Source organism: Bos taurus, chromosome 8 (genome assembly GCF_002263795.3).
Source record: "Bos taurus isolate L1 Dominette 01449 registration number 42190680 breed Hereford chromosome 8, ARS-UCD2.0, whole genome shotgun sequence".
Lineage (NCBI taxonomy): Eukaryota > Metazoa > Chordata > Mammalia > Artiodactyla > Bovidae > Bos > Bos taurus.
In genome coordinates this window covers 81,842,977-81,867,952 of record NC_037335.1, presented here as the reverse complement: position 1 = coordinate 81,867,952, position 24,976 = coordinate 81,842,977, and the positions used below count along the sequence as shown (strand labels likewise).

The window sequence follows — 24,976 nt, the reverse complement described above, 5'->3', positions numbered from 1 at the left end:
AGAGTTGGGGAGGAAGGAGAAGGTGGGATGTGTGGAGAGAGTAACATGGAAACTTACATTACCATATGTAAAATAGATAGCCAATGGGAATTTGCTGTATGACTCGGGGAACTCAAACTGGGGCTCGGTAACAACCTATAGGAAGTGGGTTGGGGTGGGAGGTGGGAGGGAGGTTCAAGTGGGAGGGGACCTATGTATATCTATGGCTGATTCATGTTGATGTTTGGCCGAAACCAACACAGTTCTGTAAAGCAATTATCCGTCAATTAAAAAAAAAAAAAAGATTCACCCCTGGTATTTGGGAAGATCCCAGCCTTCCCCAAGACTCAATAGCTATGAGATTTCTGGACAAAACTGATTCTCTTAGCAAAGAAGCAGTAGATGGGTTAAGGCTATTGGATGGGCAACCAGCAGTGTTTATGGAATTATTCTGAGGGAGGGGGCTTTGGTGGAAGGGCATGACTGGAACACAAGATGTACTCCAGGTCCTACCTCAACTTTGACTGGAGTCACTGCTGGTCTATTCTTTTTTTTTTTTTTAATTGTGGTAAAATATAGAAACCATAAAATTTATCATTTTAGCCATTTTTAAAAAGTGTACAGTTCGGCAGCCCTGAATTACATTCACATTGTTGGGCAGCCATTATTACCACCATTCATCTCTAGAGTATTTTCTTCTTCCCATCTGAAGCTATTTACCCATTAAACAGTAAATCCCTGCCTTCTCCGTTTCTCTCAGCCCCCAACAACCACCATTCTGTTTCTGTCTCTGTGAGTTTGACCACTCTGTAAGTATCTCCTATTAGTGAAATCATATAGTCTTTGTCCTTTTGTGTTTGGCTTATTCCTCTTAACATAATGTTAACACTGTATGGATTCAGGGTTCATCCATATATATATCAGAAACTCCTTCCTTTTTGTGATTGAGTGATATTTCACTGTATATATTTATATATTTAGTTTACCCATCCATCTTTTGGTGAATATTTGGGTCGTTTATACCTTTTGCCTATTGTGTATGCTGCTATGAGTATGAGGAAAAAATTATCTATTTGAGTCTTTACTTCTATTATTTTGGGTATGTAATAGAAGTGGATCAGATGGTAATTCAGTGTTTAATTTTTTAAAAGTAATCACCATACCATTTTTACATAGCGATACTGTTTTGCATTTCCACTAGCAGTTGAGGTTCCAGTTTCTCCACATTCTCACCAGCACTTGCTATTTTTTTTTTTTTTTTTTTTGATGATAGCCAGCCTAAGGGGTTTAAAGTAATATCTCATGGTGGTTTTGATTTGCCTTTACCTAATGATTAGTGTTGAGCTTTAAAAAAATTTTTTTTTTCAATTTTATTCAAGTATAGTTGATTTACAATGTCCTGTTAATTTCTGTATACAGCAACATGATTCAGTTATACATGCACACACACGTACACATACGTATGTATTTATTCTTTTTCATATTCTATTCCATTATGGTTTATCACAGCATACTGAATATAGTTACCTGCCCTATATGGTAGGATCTTGTTGTTTATACATTCTGTATGTAACAGTTTGTATCTGCTAATCCTTATCTCCCAATACACCCCTCCTCCACTTCCTTTCCACCTAAGCTCTAGGATGTCTCTAGATGGAACCGCCATATGGGATGTGAAAGTGTCATTCAGTAGCAATACTAATTGAGGGCCAGAATATCACAGGTTAGATTATAGATTGTGTATTTTTTCACCCTGAAGCTTAGTAACTTAGGATAGGAAAATAATGTCACATAACATTAAACGAGAGGCTGAAGTTGCTCACGTCACTAGTGGTCACTGGTCCTAGCACTGTGGTACACTCAACATCCTGTGCATCCCTGCCTGTGGCTCTTTGACGCTGGGGCTGCGTCAATACTCAGGTGTTAACACACAACTTTAGGAGCCTACTTTGCTTTCTGAAAGATAATTTGAGAACCACTGTTTTAGGGCAGTCCCTTGCCAGGTTCTTAACACTTCTTGATTACTAAATTAAGGGAAATGTTTTTATTTTTAATGGATTAGGGCACTTTGCTCCAGTCTATCTCCCATTTGTTTATTTTTTGTTACCTGTCTTCCAACAGTGCTTAAGTGTTTTGATGCTGTTATTTCCTTCTTCCAATCTAATGAATTATGCTTGGTGAATTCCTCATATCTCGTGTAAACATTTCTATGAAATTTTTGGTTATATCCTTTTTTCCAAAGAAAAATAGCACTAAGTCATGTCCAAGTCTTGCGATCCCATGAACTGTAGGCTGCTAGTTTCCTATGTCCATGGGATTCACCAGGCAAGAATACTGAAGTAGATTGCCATTTCCTTCTCCAGAGGAACTTCCTGACCCAGGAATTGAACCCAGGTCTCCCACATTGCAGGCAGATGCTTTACTGACTGAGCTACATGGGAAGTTTTTCTAAAGAGGCCAACATAAATGGGGAACTTTCAGCCCTAAAGTATTACCTCTCTCACCTGCTACACTCTGAATCTGAGCCCTGTCAATTTGGCAACTTTCAGTATGAACCTTTATAGACAGTTTATCTTTGTGCCATCATGATTTAAGTTCATAAAAAAGTGCTTTAGCAAGCAACAAAGTAGCTTTTGACCAGTTTATAAATGAGGGGGAAAGGACAAATGCCCTTGATCCAAACCTGAGACATTTGGACTCTCTTTTCAGTATCTCAGATGTTTGAAGGACCCCAAGGCTGGTTTCCCTTGCTACTTTGTTTCTTCCCCTCCCACCTCCTGCTTTCCTCTGATGAACCCAAAACAGGGACATGAACAAGCACATGGGAGTCTTTCACAGGTTAGTCACTTCTATTCAGATGTCCAGGTCTTTCTGCTCATAGGACTGTTACTTTAGTTCAATCTACATGAGAATTTCTGAAGCTGATTTTATTTTCTTTGGGAAACATAAACTGAGACTAACAGTTACTGTTAATTTTAGTCTCTGTATGTGGAGAAGGTGAAAACATGATTTGATTCTGTATATTTAAGAAATGAAAAGGGAGATTTCCTTCTAACTTTCTATGCCCTTTGCTTTTGCTATATTAGTACATATTGGGGGGTTTGTGTGTATGGAAAATGCTTGATAAAATCCTGAGTTTTGAAGAAATGTCATTGATCATCCACCTTTCTTTTATGCTCTTAAATAAAAAATGCTAAATAATATTTTGTTAGTTGTTTGTATGAAATTAATATAGGCAGAGATATCCATGTGAAGGCATATATACTGAGCAGGACTCTAAGAAAGCCAAGGATTTACACTGGGGGCAATATCAAGGATTTGATATCAATCAAAAGTGTAGTTTTCAGTTCTCTAATTAGTGTGTATATTCAGTTTAGTTCAGTTCAGTTGCTCAGTCTTGTCCGACTCTGCAATCCCATGGACGGCAGCACCCCAGGCTTCCCTGTCCATCAACAACTCACGGAGCTTGCTCAAACTCACGTTCATTGAGTCAGTTTACCATCCAGCCATCTCATCCTCTGTCATCCCCTTCTCCTCCTGCTTTCAATCATTCCCAGCATCAGGGTCTTTTCCAATGAGTCAGTTATTTGCATCAGGTGGCCCAAGTATTGGAGTTTCAATTTCAGCATCAGTCCTTCCAATGAATATTCAGGACTGATTTCCTTTAGGATGGACTGAATGGATCTCCTTGCAGTCCAAGGGACTCTCAAGAGGCTTCCCCAACACCACAGTTCAAAAGCATCAATTCTTTGGTACTCAACTTTCTTTATAGTCCAACTCTCACATCCATACATGACTACTGGAAAAACCATAGCTTTGACTAGATGGACCTTTGTTGGCAAAGTAATGTCTCTGCTTTTTAATATGCTATGTAGATTGGTTATAGATTTTCTTCTAAGGAGCAAGTGTCTTTTAATTTCATGGCTGCAATCACCATCTGCAGTGATTTTGGAGCCCCCAAAATAAAGGAGCAGTGACCCAACAAGAGACTGACCCAGACTTGCCCATGAGTGCCCAGGAGTCTCCAGCAGAGGCATGGGTTGGTGGTGGTTTGCTGCAGTGTTGGGGGCACTGAGTGTAGCAGTGTGTGAAACCTTTTGAAGGAGGTCTCCAATATCTTCATTACCTCCACTATAGTTTGGCCTCAGATCAAACAATTCGGAGGGAACATACTCCCGCCCATCAACTAAAATTGGATTAAAGATTTACTGAGAATACAAGAATCCCTTAGAAGAAATGGAGTAGCCATCAAAGTCAACAAGAGTCTGAAACGCAGTACTTGGATGCAGTCTCAAAAAAGACAGAGTGATCTCTGTTTGTTTTCAAGGCAAACCATTCAGTATCACAGTATTCCGAGTCTATGCCCCAGCCAGTAATGCTGAAGAAGCTGAACGGTTCTATGAAGACCTACAAGACCTTCTAGAACTAACACCCAAAAAAGATGTCATTTTCATTATAGGGGACTGGAATATAAAAATAGGAAGTCAAGAGATACCTGAAGTAACAGACAAATTTGTCCTTGGAGTACAAAACGAAGCAAGTCAAAGGCTAATAGAGTTTTGCCAAAAGAACACACTGGTCATAGCACATGCCCTCTTCCAACTTCACGAGAAGACTCTACACATGGAGGTCACCAGATGGTCAATACTGAAATCAGATTGATTATGTTCTTTGCAGCCAAAGATGGAGAACCTCTATACAGTCTGCAAAAAACCAGACTGGGGCTGACTGTGGCTCAGGTCATGAACTCCTTAGTGCAAAATTCAGACTTAAATTAAAGAAAGTAAGGAAAACCACTAGACCATTCAGGTATGACCTAAATCAAATCCCTTACGACCATACAGTGGAAGTGACAAATAGATTCAAGGGATTAGATCTGACAGACAGAGTGCCTGAAGAACTATGGACGTAGGTTTGTGACTTTGTACAGGAGGCAGTGATCAACACCATCCCCCCAAAAAAGAAATGCAAAAAGGCAAAATGATTCTCTGAGTAGACCTTACAAATAGCTGAGAAAAGAAGAGAAGCTAAAGGCAAAGGAGAAAAGGAAAGATATACCCATTTGAATGCAGAGTTCCAGAAAATAGCAAGGAGAGATAAGAAAGCCTTCTTCAGTGATCAATGCAAAGAAATAGAAGAAAACAATAGAAAGGGAAAGACTAGAGATAGATCTCTTTAAGAAAATCAGAGATACCAAGGGAACTTTTCATAAAAAGATGGGCAGAATAAAGGGCAGAAATGGTATGGACCTAACCGAATCAGAAGAGATTAAGAAGAGGTGGCAAGAATACACAGAACTATACAAAAAAGGTCTTCATGACCCAGATAATTACCATGGTGTGATCACTCATCTTGGAATGCAAAATCAAGTGGGCCTTAGGAAACATCACTACAAACAAAGCTAGTGGAGGTGATGGAATTCCAGTTGAGCTGTTTGAAATCCTAAAAGATAATGCTATTAAAGTGCTACACTCAATATGTCAGCAAATTTGGTAAATTCAGCAGTGGCCACAAGACTGGAACAGGTCAGTTTTCATTCCAATCCCAAAGGCAATGCCAAAGAATGTTCAAACTACCACACAATTGTACTCATTTTACATGCTAGTAAAGTAATGCTCAAAATTCTCCAAGCCAGGCTTCAACAGTACATGAACAGTACTTCCACATGTTCAAGCTGGATTTAGAAAAGGCAGAGGAACCAGAGATCAACTTGCCAGCGTCCACTGGATCATAGAAAAAGCAAGAGAATACCAGAAAAACATCTACTTCTGCTTTATTGACTGTGCCAAAGCCTTTGACTGTGTGGATCACAACAATCGGTGGAAAATTCTTCAAGAGATGGGAATACCAGACCACCTGACCTGCCTCCTGAGAAATCTGTATGCAGGTCAAGAAGCAACAGTTAGAACTGAACATGAACATCAGACTGGTTCCAAACCGGGAAAGGACTACGTCAAGGCTATATATTGTCACCCTGCTTATTTACTTTATATGCAGAGTACATCATGAGAAACGCTGGGCTAGATGAAGCACAAGTTGGAATCAAGATTGCCAGGAGAAATATCAGTAACCTCAGATATGAAGATGACACCACCCTTATGGCAGCAAGTGAAGAAGAACTAAAGAGCCTCTTGATGAAAGTGAAAGAGGAGAGTGAAAAAGTTGGCTTAAAGCTCAACAGTCAGAAAACGAAGATCATGGCATCCTGTTCCATCACTTCATGGCTAATAGATGGGGAAACAATGAAATCAGTCAGAGACTTTATTTTTTGGGGCTCCAATATCACTGCAGATGGTGACTGCAGCTATGAAATTAACAAGATGCTTGTTCCTTGGAAGAAAATCTGTGACCAACCTACATAGCATATTAAAAAGCAGAGACATTGCTCTGTTATAAAGGTCTGTCTAGTCAAAGCTATGGTTTTTCCAGTAGTCATGTATGGGTGTGAGAGTTGGACTATAAAGAAAGCTGAGCACTGAAAAATTATGCTTTTGAACTGTGGTGTTGGGGAACACTCTTGAGAGTCCCTTGGACTGCAAGGAGATCAAACCAGTCAATCCTAAAAGAAATCAGTCCTGAATATTCATTGGAAGGACTGATGCTGAAGCTGAAACTCCAATACTTTGGCCACTGGATGCGAAGAACTGACTCATTGGAAAAGACCCTGATGCTGGGAAAGATTGAAGGCAGGAGTAGAGGACAACAGAGGATGAGATGGTTGGATGGTATCACTGATTCGATGACATGAGTTTGAGTAAGTTCCCTGATTTGGTGATGGACAGGGAAGCCTGGCGTGCTGCAAGTCCATGGGGTCTCAAAGAGTCGGACATGACTGAGTGACTGAAGTGAACTGAGAATGGCCTTGCCCATCAGAACAAGATCCAGTTTCCCCCTCTCCCATCAGAAAGCTTCCATGAGTCTCTTATCCTTTTTCATCAGAAGGCAGATGGAATGAAAACCACAATCACAGAAAATTAACCAAACTGATCACATGGACCACAGCCTTATCTAACTCAGTGAAACTATGAGCCATGCCGTGTAGGGCAACCCAAGACGAACGGGTCATGTGGAGAGTTCTGATGAAACATGGTCCACTGGAGAAGGGAATGGCAAACCACTTCAGTGTTTTTGCCTTGAGAACCCCATGAACAGTGTGTAGATTAACTGGGATTTAAAAAAAAACAAACAGTGCATTTGTGAAAAAAAAGTTGAAATCTCCCTGAATCTGAAGAGCCATCCCTATTTTACAAGGCATTTCTTTCTTTTTGAGATGCCTTAACCCTGCCTGATGTATGAACACAGATCACCTCATGCTCTCACCAGTTATTCTCTTCTGTGTGGTAGATTGGATGTCTTTTCCTTCTTGTGGCAGTAGCCCTTACAGGGCAAAGCAGTAGCCATATAATATAGCTAAGGGACTGGATATGGAGGGAGAAGCCTTGGATTTTCTCTTCTTCAGAGCCAAGACTGGGAAGACGGAAACATTATATGAGGACAGGCATGAGAAAGACAAAGAAAGCACTGGAAATATATCCCTGGCCACTTCTGGTGGTTTTTAATTTTTCTAGAGAACTTAGCTGAAAATAGAAAATGCAGACTATTTCAACAATTTAAAACCTTTTATTGTGCTCATTTGGTAAGTTATGTCTTGATGGCTGCAGTCCATGAGGTCGCTAAGAGTTGGACACGACTGAATGACTTCACTTTCACTTTTCACTTTCATGCATTGGAGAAGGAAATGGCAACCCACTCCAGTGTTCTTGCCTGGAGAATCCCAGGGACGGGGGAGCCTGGTGGGCTGCCGTCTGTGGGGTCGCACAGAGTCAGACATGACTGAAGCGACTTAGCAGCAGCAGCAGCAGCAGCAGCAGCATTTATGAACTGTACATTTTCTTTTTTTCCTTACCTTTGGGGCGATGTCTGTACAGTAAATATGTAGCTGGAAGTTAAAAAAATTTTTTCCTGTTATTGTGGAAGGTAATACATACAGAAAAGTGCATAAGCATAATTTATACTTTAATAAATTAGTAAAACATTAATACCTATGTTACTTTCATCTAGGTCAATAGATAGACGATTGCCAGCATCCCGGAAACCATTCACATGTACCCTCCCAAAAGGACTGCTTTCTTTCCTCTAAAGGTAGCAGATTTCATGGCTTTTTTAGGGTAATTGCTACAGTTTAGTTTTGCCTGTTTTTGAATTATATAAAATTATATAAATGAATCATATCTTATGGATAGCTTATTTTTCTCAACCTTATGATTGTCAGATCATCTCTATGCCTATAGTAGTAGTTCCTATATTTTCATTGCTCCATAGTATTCCCTTTATGAATATTTTGTTTATTCTACTCTTGATTGGCACACGGGTTGTTTTCAAATTGGGCCTGTGACGAATAATACTTCTTTGAGCATTCTGGTAGTGTACATAAACACTTAAGTTCATAGGGTGCTTTGAGGGAAGATGTGTACTTTGTAGATCGTTGTCTGATTATTCCACAGTTTACTGTGAGATGTGTGGAAGTTTCTTGCTATGAGTCTCTGAAATTGCATGGGTCAAAAATTGAAAAAATAAAGGTTAGACTGTGTGGTTGAGGTATTGCTGGGGACGCTGAGCTTGAGGATAGTCTCTAGAGTTTTCTTTGAAAGAACATTTAGAAATGTTTTGTATTGATGCTGATTAAACTCATACAGGTAACAGGCAAATCTATGCTGTTCATTCTGATTTGGTAACTAAATGAACCAAAGTACCGTTTGAAAGGAGGAAAGGAAAGAAAGAGAAGGAGGAGAAAGTGGAGGGGGAAGAAGAGAAGGAGGAAGATAAAGGGAAAAAGAAAAAGAGGGACCAGAGGTGCGAGACGGGACTCATGATCCCGATCGACGTTAGAGCCTGAATCCCTCATGTGAGTATCAGAAGTAGAAGACAAACTCTTAGGGTTTTGGGGTCAATCTAGACAAATTAATTCAAATGATAAAATAAAGACTAGTTAATGAATCTTTCTTTAAAAAAAATTTCCTGCTGTGACTGCAGTATTTTCCTCGTAGTTATGTTATTTCTGTGTTATATTTTAAACTTTGCATTTTGTTTTACATTTCTATGTTATTAGGTGCATGCAGATTTAGAACTCTCACATATTCCTGGTTAATTCAACATTTTGTCATTACGAAGTGATCCTTTTTACCTCTAGTAAGCTTTTTGCCCCCAGAGTGTGTTTAAATAGAAACTGTTTGATTTTTTTGGTTAAGTTAGCATGGTATTTTCCTCCTATTCTTTTAACCTCTCTATAATCCCAGTACCCTTATGTTTTAGATATGTCTTTTATAACAGCATATAGCTTTTTAAAAAATTTTCTAAACTGATAATATTTGGCTTTTGCTTGTAGAATTTAATCCATTTGTGTATTATGTAATTACTGATATATTTGAGTTTAAAGTCAACCATTCTTATTGTGTATTTTTTTATTTGTTTTGCCTATTTTGTATTCCTTTTCTGTCCAGTCTTGCCCTCTTAGGAATTAAGTGTTTTTTACTATAAATTTTTCTCCTCTTATAACTTGGAAATTATATACTACCTTTTATTCTCTCATTAGTGGCTAGCATAGAAATCATGATATGCATTTTTGAATTATTAAAGTCAAACGTTAACACTTTTTTCCTCATTTTCCTGGATAATGCAAGGAATTTAGAACTCTATAAGTCTGTCCTTCTCCTAGAGTACGTACTATTGTTTGGTATATTTTAAATTTAAATTATATATTATATATATATATAAAACTAATGATACTGTTCTTATTTTATACTCTAAGTACTAATTTTAAATTTCCCATGATATACTATTTTTTATGGTTTCCATTTCTTCTAACATCTCTAGACTTCCACCTGGGGTCATTTCCATCTGCCTGAAGAGCATCATCTAGAGCAGATTTACTGGTGAGAAATTCTTTCAATGTGTCTGAAAGTCTTTCTTTTACCTTTTTATTCCTGAAGAATCTTTTCGCTGGATGTAGTATTCTCAGTTGGTCCTTTCTTCCTTTCATTGCATTGAATATATGCTTTCTAGCTTTTTCTTACTGTATTTCTATGTATCTTATCCATTCTTCTGTAATTTCACATTGTTTTAACTTTCTGTGTTGAATTCTGGTTAGTTTCTTCTAATACATCTTCCAAGTCCATCAACTCCCTTTGCAGCTGGGTCTAATTAACTGTCAGACCCATTTGTTGAATTCTTCATTTCAGTTCTTTTTTTTTTTTTTTAGTTCTAGAATTCTGCTGTATTGTTTCTTCATCTGCAGGGTCATTTTTTATAATTTTTAGTTTCTTGATGAAATTTTTTATCTTCACAAGGGACCCTCTTAGTTACTTTATATATTTTTTAAATTTATTTATTACCAGATAATTGTTTTATAGAATTTTGTTGCTTTCTGTCAAACCTCAACATGAATCAGCCATAGATACACATATATCCCTTCCCTTTTGTACCTCCCTCCCATCTCCCTCCCCATCCCTCTAGGTTGATACAGAGCCCCTGTTTGAGTTTCCTGAGACATACAGCAAATTCCCATTGGCTATCTATTTCACATATGGTAATATAAGTTTCCATGTTACTCTTCTCCGTACATCTCATCCTCTCCTCCCCTCTCCCCATGTCCATATTTCTGTGTCTGTTTCTCCATTTTTGTCTAGTTTTTAAACTATCTTGAGTCCCTCTCTGTTTCATTTTGTGTTTGTTTTTGTTCATTGTTTTGGGGCTTTTGTTTATGTTTTTTTTTTCCTTCCTGTATGTTTGTCTTTAATTATGCAATTTTTGTTGGATTTGAAAAATTTAACTTTAGAAATAATTAGAAAACTACGATGATATTACTTTTTTTCAGAGAGGGAGTTGTTTGCATCTTCCAGGTGGCTAGCAGCATTAGTAACCTGGGACCACTTTAATTAAGTTTTGGTTTCATAGCCGGGCTATAGTCTCCATGTTGACGAGTTCATTTCCGGGCTACCCATGGTCTCAGGGTGCATCTCTGTGGGTGCAGTCCTCAGTGTGAGGTGGTTTACCAGGACCTCACTTTGACAGGCTTGGCCTCCTACTTTTACTCTCTAGTAAAGTTGTCAAAAGAGCTGCTTTGCCATTTAACCACCTCTGCAGGATTGGAAAAGTCTCCTTTGGCCTGTGCAACCTTATGTGCCAAGATCTTTCTCTGAAAATTCCACACTCTCTTGCTGTTTGATGATTTTTGAATTATGTTTTTATGTTTCACATAGCCTTATAGAATAACTTTCAGCAGGAAGGTTGGTCTTAACTCTGTAGTCTGAAATAGAACTGAAATTGGGTACAATTTTAACTAAGTATGTTTACATTAAATATAGTCTGTATCATACTTTTGTCTGCCTCACCTATCCTGGTTAATCAAGAGAACGTGTTATAGATTTTCCTCCAGCCATTTTAGAGTGGCTAAAAGAGCCTGATAAAACGTATTTGGAAGATATTGGAGAACTGTGAATGTACTCACAACTCAAGGGTTTAAGATCTTGGGATGAAGGCAAGTCCTAAGTTCTGAGCAGACATTTTACTGCAGTTTTTCAACCTCAGGGCCTTGCCATTCCTTGAGAAGCTAGAACCTAGAAGAGGGCCTGTGCCACTAAAAATGAGAAAAGTTAGCAGTATTTTTGTCAGTTTCACAGGATTGTGGAGGCATACATTGGAGTTGCAAGGGAAATTTTGTTAATCTGACTACCTAAAAATATAAAGCTTCTAAACATCAAGAAATATAAACACAGGAGAATGGATAAAGTTAGAAAAATCAGTATTTATCATCCTCTAATAGACCTAAAATGTCATCAGTGGATTCTAAAGCCATTAGCGAAAAAGTGGTGGTGAACTTTATAATGGATGGATTTGGTTGATAATACCTGAAACCACTCATCAGTTTCAACATTATGATATGTGGGACTACCAAATTATGTATACCTTCTCATTTAATTTGAAGAACACAAATCCACAAGTGAAATATTCTTGCAAAGGAATTGACTCTGAATCTAATGACCCCTCTAGATCTAGCTGTCAGTTTATGAACAATAAAGAAGAGAACAAAACACATCACACAATACCACAGGAATGCTAAATGTACAAGTATGAGAAATTCTGTAGGTCATATGTGTTGGTTTCTCCAGGGGTTAAATGAAAAGGTTAAAACAAATAAAAGTGGGATACTTGTCACAGGTTAGAGATTTACATTGTTTTGTTACAGCTTAAAGGAAAGATATCAGTATTGACTGCATGCAATGTGTTGATGTTGTTTGGATTGTAATATAAACAATCCAAATATAAAGGGAATTTTTTAAGAAATCTGAACATAGAAGGGTGTTAGATATTATTAGTGGCTTTATTGGGTATGAAAGAGGTGTAGTTAAGTTTCTTTTTTTAAAAGTCTTTTAAAAAAAGATATAAATAAAGGTATTTTGAGTAAAGTGATATGGTATCTGTGCTTTGCTTTAAAAATGGAAAATCTCGATAACTGTTTGAACTGGTTAAAGGGTAAATAGGGTACATTTGGCTGTTTTCTCTACCATTTTTTTGTATACTAAAACATACTTATTGAACAGTTATCAAAAAAAAGAGAAGAATAAACATCATAAACAGAATTTCGCTTGTGCCCCATAATTTGTGTTTTAAGTGAGATCATTATAAATTACTCTCCTTATTGAGTGAAAGTATATGGTTTATGTCGGATCAAAAGTGCATAAACTTGTTTTATCTGTATAGTGTATTTCCCAGTTGTTAGTTGTATCTGTTAGACCCATGTAACTCTTCCAGTTCTGAGGAGGCAAACCTTAGTCTCATTAAAACCATGCAGAAGAGAAGGGAAGTTCTTCAGAGCAAAAGTGAGGTGCATATGTAGTTATCCCTCTATATCTGCAAGGTGTTTATTCCAGGACCTTCACAGATGCCAAAATCCACAAATGCTTAATTCCCTTATATAAAGTGGCATAATACTTGTATATAACCTATACACATTCTTCCATATACTTTAAATCATTTCTAGATTTCTTAAAATACAATGTAAATGCTATATAAATAGTTGTAAATATAAGATAAAAGTTATGTATATAGTAGTGGGTGCATGGTAAATTCAAGTTTTGTTTTTTGGAAACTTCTGGAATTAAAAATTTTTTCTATCCATATAGATGCAGAACCTGCAGATAAGGAGGGCTGACTATACATTAAAAGAACAGGATAGGGTGTTGGGGGGCAGAAACAACAGATATATCCACTGTCTCATGTTGGTTACTCAGGACATTTGAACCTATTGCTTTCCATACACAGAATTTTTAAAACAGTTTCCACTAACATAATTTAGCTCTCTCTTCCTTCCGAAAAGGGAGATAATTCAAAGTAATGCCTGGTTAATGCATTTAGCTTCAAGTCCAAGAGTTCTGGATAATGTCAGTTCCTCTTCCCATCTTTGTTATTTTCTGTAAATTATAGATTTTTAGCAAATCTATCCACTTATAATATACTTTATATATGCAGTAGTAGAAGGGGAAATAAAAGAGAAGGGAATTTGAGAAATAAAAGAGAAAAATAAAATAAAAAATAAATATATTTTTATATATTTATTTATTTTATATATTTATATATGTATATATATAAATAAAAAAAATAAAAATAAAAAAGAAATAAAAGAGAAAGAAAGTTATATGACATAGCAAGCAAGACATATACAGATAGCATCCAGAAACCTCATTCATGCATTTTGACCAAGCAGGCGTAATTTGCACATGATGACAGAGTGCTGCTGGGCACACCCAGCTTTGTGGCTTGGAGATCAGTCCAGTCACTGAGGGCTGTTATAAGCTTTTTCCAGAATCCAGATCTTCCACACAGGTTTTCAAGAACATAAGGTGTCGTAGCTGACCAGAGCTGGGTCATAGCTGAGTGGCAGAGCAGTTCAGTATGGACAGATAAGCTGTGCAGTGATTGTTGCTCTGGGCTCTACCCATATGTTCTCTTTCTCTGGCAAATGGATAAGCCAATGAGTGGTCTGAAACCCATGTAGTACATGTTACCTTCAGAATCCCAGAGGTATCAGCCAAGCATTTTGCCTCTTAGTGGGTGTGAGGTAGGTATAGCAGTTATCATTCACCTTATTTTTGTTTGTTTATTATTTTGAGTCAGTAACTAGTACACATGGCATTAAATTGAAAAAGTGCAAAAAAGTATACAGTAAAATTACAGAAAAGATTTCCTTTCCTGCACTTACCTTCCAGCTACCTCGGCCTCCACAATGGAGGCAACCTCTGGTACTGGATTCTTGTGTATCTTCATTTTAAAGGACACATTGTCATCTGACACAGATCGTTGGATTATAAGAAACTTCTGGAGTGGCCAGACCCTGTATGTTCATGTAATTTGTATCCCACCGTATGGAATACAGACAAAGCACCTGTATCTTCATACTCTCCAGGTTCTGTCAGCCTGGTATCTTCACTGTGGTAGACTAGTGTAATGTGCTGTATCTGGAGTTGATATCTCTGAGGCAGGTAAAAGGCAACTGCTTTCTCATATCCTCAGTTTATCCCCATGGAGAAATGGAGATAACCCGTTCATAACTGAATTCTAGGTGCCAAGGGTATTAATTTGCCCCAGTCAGGACTCACATCCAAAAGTGCACCTTGAGTTGGAGTGACCACTCGATTATGACAGTGTGATATTGCTGACTAAGACCCATTGGCCCCTCGTCTGGGAAGTGGGGTTCTCTCTTGAGTTGGAGTAACCACCCGATTATGACAGTGTAATATCACTGACTAAGACCCATTGCCCCTCATCTGGGAAGTGGGGTTCTCTGCAAATCATCAGATGTTTGACTGTTTTGATAGTCCAGTGCTTTCACTTAGCCATTCCTACTAGAATATCTTAATGATTCAGGGCCCTTGTGTGAAGGTGATGCCTCATTGATCTGTATTACCCTCTTCCATGGACTTCTGGTTTCCAGTTCCATAATAGGAACAGGAGTTTTGCTGCCATTTTACCTGACTTGGCCTAGGAGCCGTTCTAAATTCCCCTCCTTTCTGCAAAGATGTGTTGTCTGCAGCCCACTATCTGGTATCAGTTTGTATCAGATATTATATAACATCAGAGATATCAGTTTGTGTTCTTGTGTTAAAAATCACAGAAACCAACAGTCGTTAATTTAAGCAAAACTATTATTATTGGAAGGCTCCTGGGTAACTGGCCGAATCAAAGAGAACACTGCAAACTCATAGTTTGTTAAGGACATGCATAGAGATCTAGATCAAGAGACTCTTTGGATGGCTTAATTCCACCCTTATCACAAGCTGCTGAAGATTCAGATTCCCAGCAGAGAGTCTGCTTTGTTAAATTTGAATCATCCTCTCACTCCTTGGCTTGATGACATAGGTACCATAAAATGATTAAAGGATCTGCCAAGACTTGGGGAATGTAAGAGAGATACTTTCCTAAAGGAAGAGTAAGATGTTGTAACTAAAAATGGAGGAGGAATGGTAAACAGACAAAACCAACAGATGTCCTTTCCAGAATGTTCAGATTAGGTCAGCATTTCTCAGTTGGGGCATCACTGGCCTTTGGGGGAAGACCATTTTCCTTTTTGAGCTGTTGTTCCAATGCATTGCAGCATGTTCCGTGTCCTTGACTCTGGGATACGAAATGTCAGGACCACCCTTACTGTTCCCATCACAGCCAGAGCACCACCCATTTCACAATCACTACCATCAGGCTGCTCCCACTGCCACCCTCCCCAGATAGGCTGTGAAATAGAGCATCCAGGACCACTACACTGCATGATCTCTAACGCATTTTGTTATAACATTTAGCTTAGAACTATACTTTGGAAAATATTCCCTCATTCAACAGTTATTATTGGCCATGCTAATGCTAAGTCACTTCAGTCGTGTCCGACTCTGTGCTACCCCATAGACGGCAGCCCACCAGGCTCCCCCATCCCTGGGATTCTCCAGGCAAGAACACTGGAGTGGGTTGCCACTTCCTTCTCCAATGCATGAAAGTGAAAAGTAAAAGTTAAGTCACTCAGTCGTGCCCGACTCTTAGCGACCCCATGGACTGCAGCCTACCAGGCTCCTCTGTCCATGGGAGTTTCCAGGCAAGAGTACTGGAGTGGGGTGCCATTGCCTTCTCCGATAATTGGCCATGCATGGGCTAAATTCAAGGATGACAGAGGATGTATTTACCAGTAGAGGAGATAGTAAGTGAGTGAACAAATAAATGCCCAGAGTAATTAACTGATTTGCCAAGAGCTGTGGAGGAATCAGCAGAAAGACCTGGAAGCAGGGTTTCATATGTTGGTAAATAGATGCAAGGCCTTGACTGGACCGGTCAGCTGGCTAGAGGCAACATAGGAGGTGGGTGGGTATGCTGGAGCTCTGTTTATCAAGGTCTTATTAGAGACTCTGGTAAGGAGCTGGGATAATTTATGCAAGGAGTTGAGATTTCTTTCCAAGGAACGTATTGAAGAGATTTTTAGGCAAGAGTGGGTCTGATTTACATTTGGGAAAGTTGTTTTTGTTGACAGTGTAGAAAATGAATTGGAGAGGAACAGGTGGGACCAGATAGAAGACTCTAGGGAAGAAACAGACAGGAATGGGGTGGGATAGCAGCAGTGGAAATGGAAAGAAATGAATGAGGTCAAATGAAAGCATGAATATTTATTTTAGGAATAGAATGAACAGGTATTGGTGATGGCTTGGATGAAGATAATAGGAGAGAATAATCAGATGTCTGGATTTTTGACTATTGGGTGCCATTTGATAGTATGCATATATTCTCTATTATTAAGCTTTTTAAGAAACTTTATGGTACTTTTCAAAACTAAATTTTTAGTTCTATTTTAAAATTTTCATCTTCCTGGTCTAGATTTTTTTCTTTTGCACTGTAGCCAAATTCTACGACCTTCTTATTTTTTTCTTACTTTCTTGTTTAGTAATGAAAACCTCCTTTGTTGATGTTTTTGGCATTTAATTGGGAGCATTTTATCTGTTAATTATTGCTTTTGAAGATTTAAACTCACTCACCCCTTGCAGAGTAGTCTTTTGAAATTAGATAGCTGACTATCATCCCTGCCCCAGGAAAGTAGGAGTCTGTAAAAGCCTGCACCTGCTGAAGGTAGCCTTCCATTCTCTCCCCTGTATGCTTCCTAGGGCTGTGGGTGGCGAGGAGCTGGGGTGGTGGGGAGGCACCTGGAGTTTATTTACCCGACTCTGCCTGAGGCATATGTTCTCTGTGTATGTAACTCTACGATTCTTTTTAACATGTTCTTCAGATGTGTAGTCAGGTTTATGGGTTTTTATTTTCTGTCACTTAGGACAGATATACCTTCCCAATAATTAGAGTTTATCTTACTTTACCAAAATATGATTTCTTCTTGTGAATGGAGATGAAGCATACACAGCAGTCTTTAAATAAATGAAGCAGATTGTTCAAATCCGTGCATGTGGAATGAATTATTTTACTTTTTTCTAAGAATTGAGAAACCAGGAAGAAAATTCATTAGACAGTAATGCCCAGAGATTTTTTTTTTTTACACCTAAATGAGAAGCCAGAAATGCATATAAAACATAAGAACTTCAAAAACATTTCTTAGACACAGACTATTATGAAACTTCCATGGATGTTTTTGATTTCCCATTACATTAAAATACTCAAATGAACTTCATATTTAGAACATTTAAAAATAGCTCAATCTTAAATAGAAGATATAAAGTATTATCAGCTTTGCTTTTTGTACATAATTAGTGATGTGCTTGTGGAGGTATAATGACTTTTAGTGTAATGATATTACTCATGATAGAAAGTTCAGATGGTAAAAATTGGAGATACAGCTGGGTGACACATTTTAAAATAACTCAAAGATGACTTCACAGAAGGCATGCTGTTTTGATCCCTTGTAATCCTCCTTGTAACCCACTGTCAAAACTCATCAGTGGTTGCGAAGACACTGAGAAAAGATTCTTTCTTAATGTTTTATTTCCCCCTCTTTCTTACAGATTTGACATATGTTTACTGTTTTCTTCAGTGTGTAGCCAACCACCGTGAAGGCACAATACTTCGTCCCTTTTTCTGAGATGGCTGAAGACTCAGCAGGCCTTCCTTCTAATTATCAGTTTTGGATGCAGAAACTTTCTGTCTGGACCCAGGCCTCCACTTTGGAAACCCAGCGAGACATCTGCCTTCACCTGCCACAGTTCCAGGAGTTCCTGAGGCGGATGTATGAAACCTTGAAAGAGATGGTGAGTAGTGGATCAAAATGAAGTAATAGTGTTATTCTGTGACATCAGGAACTCTTCACCAGACTTCATTAAGCCTGAATGCAGTCAGGGACTTGTGGTATTGACCTCACATACTGAAGGATTAGACAGACAAATTACCTATAAGTAATGGAGACAGGAAGTGGTTTGCTAGTGTCTGATTTATTATGACTCCAGTCTTTTCCTTCTTGAAGAGTTATATTGTCACATGAGACTTCCTGACCAATCAAGTTGTTTTTAAATAAACAAGACTTTGACACTTGTTGTCAGGTCATAATTGGGGTTCTTTTAAAGGTCTTTGTATCTCTCAAATATTGAAGAGTTTGAAGAAATGCTTACTCTTTTCTCAACTCTGTTCTAAAATGGGCTCAACTAAGAGATGATAAAATTTAAGATCTCTTCTTTCAGGTATTTTAAGTGGACTTTTCTTGTGACTACTAAGATTATGAGTGTCTTCACTATTGTTATGTAAGTTATTGTGTTCAAAATTTGATGTATTTTTGTTTTGACATAAAATTTCTTAGTTTTATTGCAATAGGTATTTTTGTGAATTAGTGCATTTTCATATTATGAAAACATTATACTTATTTTCTAATTTCAAAATGAGAAGCAAAATTACCATTTAATATAGGTATTCTTGTGTTAAAATTTTCTTTCCTTAATCAAAGGAGCAAGTAGGAAATTTGAAGAATAATTCATAGTGATGATGTCAGTTCTCATGTCTCTAGAAAGTAGAAATGTTGCAGTCTGTATGAACAACTAATGCTAACTTTTTTAACAAGACTTTTGTAACTTGACCTTAAAGTGATTCTGGAAAGTCCAGGGCTGACACTAATGCTGAGACATATGTGAGGAATTTATTGCTTCAGCAGTAGGAAATGCGTATCATTTCAGCTTATGTGTACATTATCCCAATTTGGTCTTATTTCATTTTTTAACTTTCTTGAAAGGTAAAGAAGTAGGAAAAGGGGCATGTGTATGTTTGAACCTTAGGCTGTTTTCTATTTGATGGATATTTTTGTGTATGTTAGGTTTTAGGTTGTTGTGGACAAGTATGAGGTCATTTAGCATATAGTAATCACAATAGTAATGAACAGAGATATATATCTGTATGTTTTGGCTGCTCTTATTTCTTTTTACAAGTTCCAGAGTTCTTGTCCTTCTAAACCTTACTTGAGATAGTGCTACTGGAGCTGACTCAGGAAGTTCTCTTATTATGTTAGAACTAAAAAAAATGAGGGTGAAGATATGGTGTTATGTAGATATTCAGTTCAGTTCAGTTCAGTCGTTCAGTCGTGTCTGACTCTTTGCGACCCCGTGAATCGCAGCAAGCCAGGCCTCCCTGTCCATCACCAGCTCCCGGAGTTCACTCAGACTCACGTCCATCGAGTCAGTGATGCCATCCAGCCATCTCATCCTCTGTTGTCCTCCTTTCCTCCTGCCCCCAATACCTCCCAGCATCAGGGTCTTTTCCAGTGAGTCAACTCTTCGCATGAGGTGGCCAAAAAGTACTGGAGTTTCAGCTTTAGCATCATTCCTTCCAAAGAACACCTAGGACTGATCTCCTTTAGAATGGACTGGTTGGACCTCCTTGCCGTCCATGGGACTCTCAAGAGTCTGCTCCAACACCACGGTTCAAAAGCATCAATTCTTCGGCGCTCAGCTTTCTTCATAGTCCAACTCTCACATCCATATATGACTACTGGAAAAACCATAGCCTTGACCAGATGGACCTTTGTTGGCAAAGTAATGTCTCTGCTTTTGAATATGCTATCTAGGTTGGTCATAACTTTCCTTCCAAGGAGTAAGCGTCTTTTAATTTCATGGCTGCAATCATCATCTGCAGTGATTTTGGAGCCCCCCAAAATAAAGTCTGACTCTGTTTCCACTGTTTCCCCATCTATTTCCCATGAAGTGATGGGACCAGATGCCATGATCTTCGTTTTCTGAATGTTGAGTTTTAAGCCCACTTTTTCACTCTCCTCTTTCACTTTCATCAAGAGGCTTTTTAGTTCCTCTTCACTTTCTGCCATAAGGGTGGTGTCATCTGCATATCTGAGGTTATTGATATTTCTCCCGGCAATCTTAATTCCAGCTTGTGCTTCCTCCAGCCCAGCGTTTCTCATGATGTACTCTGCGTGTTCATCACCCATAATTTTTTTGCTTTTAAGCAGTCTTTGTTATTTTTTAATAAAGTGGCCTTTCTTGACTTAAATATAAATAAGATAAAGTTAATTCTGCAACAAAATTGATTTTTACCTAAACTTGCTATAATTCTTAGTTTTAGTGAGCTGGTTTAAGGATAAAGTATATAGATTTAAAAGTAAATTGTCCAGGCCAGAATACTGGAGTGAGTTCAGTTCAGTTCAGTTCAGTTGCTCAGTCGTGTCCTTCTCTTTGCCACCCCATGGACCACACCATGCCAGGCTTCCCTGTCCCTCACCAACTCCCGAAGTTTACCCAAACTCATGTCCATTGAGTTGGTGATGCCACCCAACCATCTCATCTTCTGTCGTCCCCTTCTCCTCCTCCCTTCAATCTTTCCCAGCATCAGGGTCTTTTCAAATGAGTCAGCTTTTCGCATCAGGTGGCCAAAGTATGGGAGTTTCAGCTTCAACATCAGTCCTTCCAATGAACACTCAGAACTGATCTCCTTTAGGATGGACTGGTTGGATCTCCTTGCAGTCCAAGGGACTCTCAAGAGTCTTCTCCAATACCACAGTTCAAAAGCATCAATTCTTCGGCGCCCAGCTTTCTTTATAGTCCAACTCTCATATCCATACAAGACCACTGGAAAAACCATAGCCTTGACTAGATGGACCTTTGTTGACAAAGTAATGTCTCTGCTTTTTAATATGCTGTCTAGGTTGGTCATAACTTTTCTTCCAAGGAGTAAGCATCTTTTCATTTCATGAGCTGTACCCTTCTCCAGGGGATCTTCCCAATCCAGGGATCGAACCCGGGTCTCTCACATTGCAGGCAGATTCTTTACCAGCTGAGCCACAAGGGAAGCCCAAGAATACTGAAGTGGGTAGCCTATACCTTCTCCAGCAGGTCTTCCCAATCCAGGAATCGAAGTGGGGTCTCTTGCATTGCAGGTGGATTCTTTACCAACTTAGCTCTCAGGGAAGCCCAAAATAAAGTTAATTTTGCAACAAAATTGATTTTCCTAAACTTGCTGTAATTCTTAGTTTTAGTAAGCTGGTTTAAGGATAAAGTATGGTGATTGCTTGTTAAACTTTATTAGAATTATTTACTTAAAGTTCTTCTCTAATCTGTTTTTCACCTATTTTTGTAAAATACACATGAAATAAGAAGCATTCAAGTTCTCTCAACCTATATTGACAGTTCACTATTTTTGAGTTGTGTAGTGTCCTTCTACTGACCAAATATAATTTTCTTTTATAGGATTCAAATGCAATCATTGAAAGATTCCCCACAATTTGCCAGCTGTTGGCAAAATCTTGCTGGAGTCCTTTTATCTTAGCTTACGGTAAGAATCCGAAGCGTGTCCTCTAAAAATCCAATCTTTTAATGATAATTTTAATCTTTGCATTGTTTAACAGCATTCAGAGCTTTAAATGATAAGCATTTCTCTTATTTTTCATGAAACAACTTATCAAATGTATTCCTTGTTCTTTTACAAGGATCGGATTCTTTTTTGTTGTCCATATATGTTTGTGTACATGTGTATGGATACACACACACACAGATGTGTAGGAGAATAGAAAGTCTTGAATTAGACAGCAGATGCTCCCGGATGATTCTTGCAGCCTCATTTTTTAATTCAGTATAAAATGATTATAGTGAAATAATTTCGTTTCACAATTTAATATTAACTCATGTGCTCTTTTCCATGTGTAAAATTCTTTAGTGTCTGAATCCTGCCTTGGCTCTGCCATTATTTAGGGAACACATTTTGGTTTTATCCAAGGTTAGGAGGAATTTGAAGACACTTTGAGGGAGGTGTCCCTTCACTGACCTCCTACCTACCTGTCTAGCCACATTTCCTGTTGCAATATCATGTGCCTTGTAGCTAGGTTAAATTAGTAACAGTGTTTGATGTCTGGGCCTGTGACATGCAGTTCTTTTTGCTTGGAACTTTGTTGTCATCTCAAATCCTCAAAACTTCTTTGAAATAGCTTTGCTAGGACTCAGTTAGGAACCTTCCTTAGTGTATCCACAGTTGCCAGCATCTCCCTTAATTATAACTCTTACTATACTGCTTTATAATTATTGGCTTGCCTGTCTAATGTCCTGGAAGACTGAACGTCGCAGGAAATGTGGTTTTTGTTCTCTTGGTTTTCACAGAGCTTAGCATAGGGTGGAGTAGGCATATCTGAAAGTGTACATAGAGATTTAATGTCTTGATTTGACTATGTTGTTAGCTAATAGAATCTTTACTTTTCATGTTTTTAAAAGTAAAAAACTAATTGCATAATATAATGATGCTGTGTGCTCAGTTGTGTCTGACCCCATGGACTATAGCCTGCCAGCCTCCCCTGTACTTGGAATCTTCCCACTAAAAATACTGAAGTGCATTGCCATTTCCTCCTCTGGAGGATCTTCCCAACCCAGGGGTTGAACCCACATCTCCTTCATCTATGGGTAAGATATACCCATCTGAATGCAGAGTTCCAAAGAATAGCAAGGACAGATAAGAAAGCCTTCTCAGTGATCAGTGCAAAGAAATAGAGGAAAACAATAGAATGGGAAAGACTAGAGATCTCTTCAAGAAAATTAGAGATATCAAGGGAACATTTCATGCAAAGATGGGCTCAATAAAGGACAGGAATGGTATGGACCTAACAGAAGCAAAAGATATTAAGAAGAGGTGGCAAGAATACACAGAAGAACTATACAGAAAGATCTTCATGAGCCAGATAACCACAATGGTGTGATCATTGACCTAGAGCCAGCTATCCTAGAGTGTGAAGTCAAGTAGGCCTTCGGAAGCATTATTACGAACAAAGCTAGTGGAGGTGATGGAATTCCAGTTAAGCTGTTTCCAATCCCAAAAGATGATGCTGTGAAAGTGCTGCACTCAATATGCCAGCAAATTTGGAAAACTCAGCAGTGGCCACAGGACTGGAGAAGCTCAGTTTTCATTCCAATCCCAAAGAAAGAATGCTCAAACTACCACACAATTGCATTCATCTCACATGCTAGCAATTTTGAGAATGCTCAAAATTCTCCAAGCCAGGCTTCAATAGTACATGAACCTTGAACTTCTAGATGTTCAAGCTGGAATTAGAAAAGGCAGAGGAATTAGAGAGCAAATTGCCAACATCCGATGGATCATCAAAAAAGCAAGAGAGTTCCAGAAAAACATCTACTTCTGCTTTATTGACTACGTCAAAGCCTTTGTGTGGATCACAACAAACTGGATAATTCTTCAAGAGATGGGATTACCAGACTGCTTTACCTGCCTCCTGAGAAATCTGTATGCAGGTCAAGAAGCAACAGTTAGAACCAGACATGGAAGAACAGACTGGTTCCAAATTGAGAAAGGAGTATATCAAGGTTGTATATTGTCACCCTGCTTATTTAACTTAGATGCAGAGTTCATCATGCAAAATGCCAGGCTGGATGAAGCACAAGCTGGAATCAAGATTTCCAGAAGTATCAACCTCAGATACACAGATGATGCCACATTTATGGCAGAAAGTGAAGAAGAACTAAAGAGCCTCTTGATGAAAGTGAAAGAGGAGAGTGAAAAAGTTGGCTTAAAACTCAACATTCAAAAAACGAAGATCATGGCACCTGGTCCCATCACTTCATGGCTAATAGATGGAGAAACAGTGGAAACGGAGGCAGGCTTTATTTTTTTGGGCTCCAAAATCACTGCAGATAGCAACTGCAGCCATGAAATGAAAAGAAACTTGCTCCTTGGAAGAAAACTGATGACCAACCTACATAGCATATTAAAAAGCAGAGACATTACTTTGCCAACAAAGGTCCGTCTAGTCAAAGCTGTGGTTTTTCCAGTAGTCATTCATGTATAGATGTGAGAGCTGGACTATAAAAAAAACTAAGTGCCGAAGAATTGATGCTTTTGAACTATGGTGTTGGAGAAGACTCTTGAGAATCCATTGGACTGCAAACAGATCTAACCAGTCTGTCCTAAAGAAAATCAGTCCTGAATATTCATTGGAAGGACTGATGCTGAAACCAAAACTCCAATACTTTGGCCACCTGATGTGAAGAACTGACTCATTTGAAAAGACCCTGATGCTGGGAAAGATTGAAGGCAGGAGGATAAGGGGATGAGAGAGGATGAGATAGTTGGATGCATCACTGACTCAATGGACATGAGTTTGAGCAAGCTCTGGGAGTTGGTGATGGACAGGGAAGTCTGGCGTGCTGCATTCCTTGGGGGCGCAAAGAGTCAGACATGACTGAGCAACTGAAGTGAACAGAACTGGTACGTCTTTTGAATTGGCAGATGGATTCTCTACCACTGAGCTACCTAGGAAGTCCCCATAATGGTAATGGAATCAAAAATAAAACGAATATTCCCCTTTCGTGTTTTAGAGAATTATATAATATCTCTGTCCTCGCCTGTTATAAGTAATTATAAGAAGATTGAACTTGATGGGGAAGGGACAGCATTTGCATTTACTTCCATGAACGTACATGTGTTGGTACAGTATGTATACTCACATTCATTCACTTTGCCACTGTCTTCATCTGTTGTTTTT

General features: G+C 38.6%; 1 protein-coding gene across 21 annotated transcripts in view; it reads left to right on the top strand.

The window, feature by feature from the left end:
- Positions 1-24,976, top strand: part of FANCC (FA complementation group C) — a 343,951-nt gene that overhangs the window by 105,927 nt on the left and 213,048 nt on the right. For 5 of the 21 annotated variants that reach the window (XM_059888957.1, XM_059888956.1, XM_059888954.1 and 2 more), the window contains 5 exons: positions 8,041-8,121; positions 8,676-8,884; positions 9,853-9,911; positions 18,015-18,257; positions 21,684-21,768. In XM_059888957.1, the coding sequence (XP_059744940.1) occupies positions 18,093-18,257; positions 21,684-21,768 (250 nt within the window). In that variant the 5' untranslated portion in view covers positions 8,041-8,121; positions 8,676-8,884; positions 9,853-9,911; positions 18,015-18,092. Of the gene's footprint in view, positions 1-2,688; positions 2,818-8,040; positions 8,122-8,675; positions 8,885-9,852; positions 9,912-18,014; positions 18,258-21,683; positions 21,769-24,976 lie in introns of all 21 variants that reach the window. The other 16 variants (XM_024995457.2, XM_059888958.1, NM_001434838.1 and 13 more) reach the window with 10 other exon arrangements.